This window comes from Echinops telfairi, unplaced genomic scaffold (assembly GCF_000313985.2).
Source record: "Echinops telfairi isolate 266 unplaced genomic scaffold, ASM31398v2 ScPeMD7_7417;HRSCAF=8455, whole genome shotgun sequence".
NCBI lineage: Eukaryota > Metazoa > Chordata > Mammalia > Afrosoricida > Tenrecidae > Echinops > Echinops telfairi.
The window spans coordinates 7,725,991-7,727,966 of NW_022111317.1; the positions used below are offsets into that span (position 1 = coordinate 7,725,991).

At 55.7% G+C, this 1,976-nt stretch overlaps 1 protein-coding gene across 1 annotated transcript in view; it reads left to right on the plus strand.

Moving 5' to 3' along the window:
* SLC22A6 (solute carrier family 22 member 6) overlaps positions 1-1,976 on the plus strand; it is an 11,226-nt gene that overhangs the window by 5,923 nt on the left and 3,327 nt on the right. Inside the window, exons 7-8 of the mRNA XM_045297227.1 lie at positions 920-1,134; positions 1,276-1,384. Of these exons, the coding sequence (XP_045153162.1) occupies positions 920-1,134; positions 1,276-1,384 (324 nt within the window). The remainder of the gene's footprint in view (positions 1-919; positions 1,135-1,275; positions 1,385-1,976) is intronic.

The following is a 1,976-nucleotide window of genomic DNA, read 5'->3' on the forward strand; positions in this document are numbered from 1 at the left end:
AACCATGTTCCAATCTACAAAACACCACAGCAAGGGTGGGGGGGGGCCCCAGAATCAGGAGACTCCAGCAAAGGGCAGCCTGGCTGGCCAAACATTTAGAAACATTACTGACCTCAAGGTACAAGAAACGCAGGCACAGATGATTCGAAGCCAAAGCTCACTTTGGTGCCAGGCCGAGACAAGCCACAACCTTTCCGTTCCCCTTGCCACATCCCCCCAATCCCCTTCGAAGCTCCCCTCCCTACCATCACCGCAGCGATCCCCACCCCATGACAGCTGAACTCTTGGCTTCAAATTTGGAGAAAGTCACCCTTACTGGTGGGTTCTGTGCAGTGCCCTAAACTCCGTTTTGCAGGCCCGGGTCAGTTTCATGGGTGCAACACTCACCCCAAGACCCTGGACCAGTCTGAGAAAGCTCTGGCCTCTCTACGACATCGCCTGAAAGAGATGCTGTGACTATCCACCCGTCCGCCTCTCTGGGCCCAGCATCACTCGATAAGATAAACACGCCCATCCTACATCACAATCAAGCGCAAATTTCCTGAGACATCAGGAACACTAATTATTGGAAGACTGGGGCTGTTGGGGGATGGGAGGACTATGCCAATGCTTCAGGGGGGCCCTAGCAGTCTGAAGGGATATGAACCAAGGACGAGCCCAGCTCCTTAAAGTGCCCATCAAAAGTCTCTGCCATGGAGTTGCTTCTGGCTCCTAGCAACCCTGTAGGACCAGGTAGAACTGGCCCTGTGGGATTCTGGGATGGGAATGCTTTACGCGAGTCCAAAGCCTCCGTGTGGAACGGCTGACTCTGTAGGAAGCCACCCAAGAGTGCAAGCCAGCAGGGCTCCCCAGGCAAGCCACCTCATTTCCCAGTTTAAGCCTGCCTATCACACCCACCCTCTGTACTCCTCCCCACTAGGTTTGCCACAAGTTTTGCCTACTATGGGCTAGTCATGGACCTGCAGGGCTTTGGGGTCAGCATCTACCTAATCCAGGTGATCTTTGGGGCCGTGGACCTGCCTGCCAAGCTCATGTGCTTCCTAGTCATCAACTCCCTGGGCCGCCGAGTTGCCCAAATCTTTTCCCTGCTGCTGGCGGGCATCTGCATCCTGGTCAATGGGGTGGTACCCCATGGTGAGTACCCATGAGCTCCCTCATCCTAGGCTCCACTCCCTGGCACGGTCCAACCTTCTGAAAAGGCAGGGGAGGCCAATTCCTCCCAGTCTCCCACTCCAAAGCTCCCTCTATCCTCCACCCCCACTCCCTTCTCTCTAGACCAGTCCATTGTTCGAACCTCCCTGGCTGTGCTGGGGAAGGGCTGCCTGGCTTCCTCCTTCAACTGCATCTTCCTCTATACCGGGGAGCTGTATCCCACAATGATCAGGTAAGTGGGAGCCGGACAGCAGAGGTGCGGGGGGGTGTTGGGGATAGGGGGCTTGCATCTTGGTGCATTCTCCTGCACCACAGGGCAAACCCCAGAGCACAGTCTAATATACCCCAGCCCAGGGACCCCCCTCAGAGCAAACCATATAATAGCCACGCAATGGGAACTGCCTGGATGACTACCCAGGCAGCACAGGTGAGGCTGCCCTCCAAGCCCTTACCTGAGCCTAGAAGAACATCCCCAAGGAGGCCACCAACGGGGCCAGGGCAGGAAGCCCAGAGGGCCCAGCTTAGAAATAGAGAGACTCCACCGGACCTCCCCCAAATCTAAATTCCATCTTTACACCAAGTGCGACCCCTGAAGCCAACAACCCCAAACACAGAAGCCGTTTTCTCTCATGGGAACCCCGCTTCATTATCCTCGGTAGCAATATGGGCTGTAGAGAGCAGCGCTGCCTTATGACGTGCCAAGGTCAGGGGGGGCCTGCTGTTGCTATGAGACTCAAACCCCACGTCAGTCTTGAGACTGGGAGGCCAAAAATCACAGTAGCTTTTCAGAGAGAAACATCAGAGATGTCAAAGGAGTGTCCAGC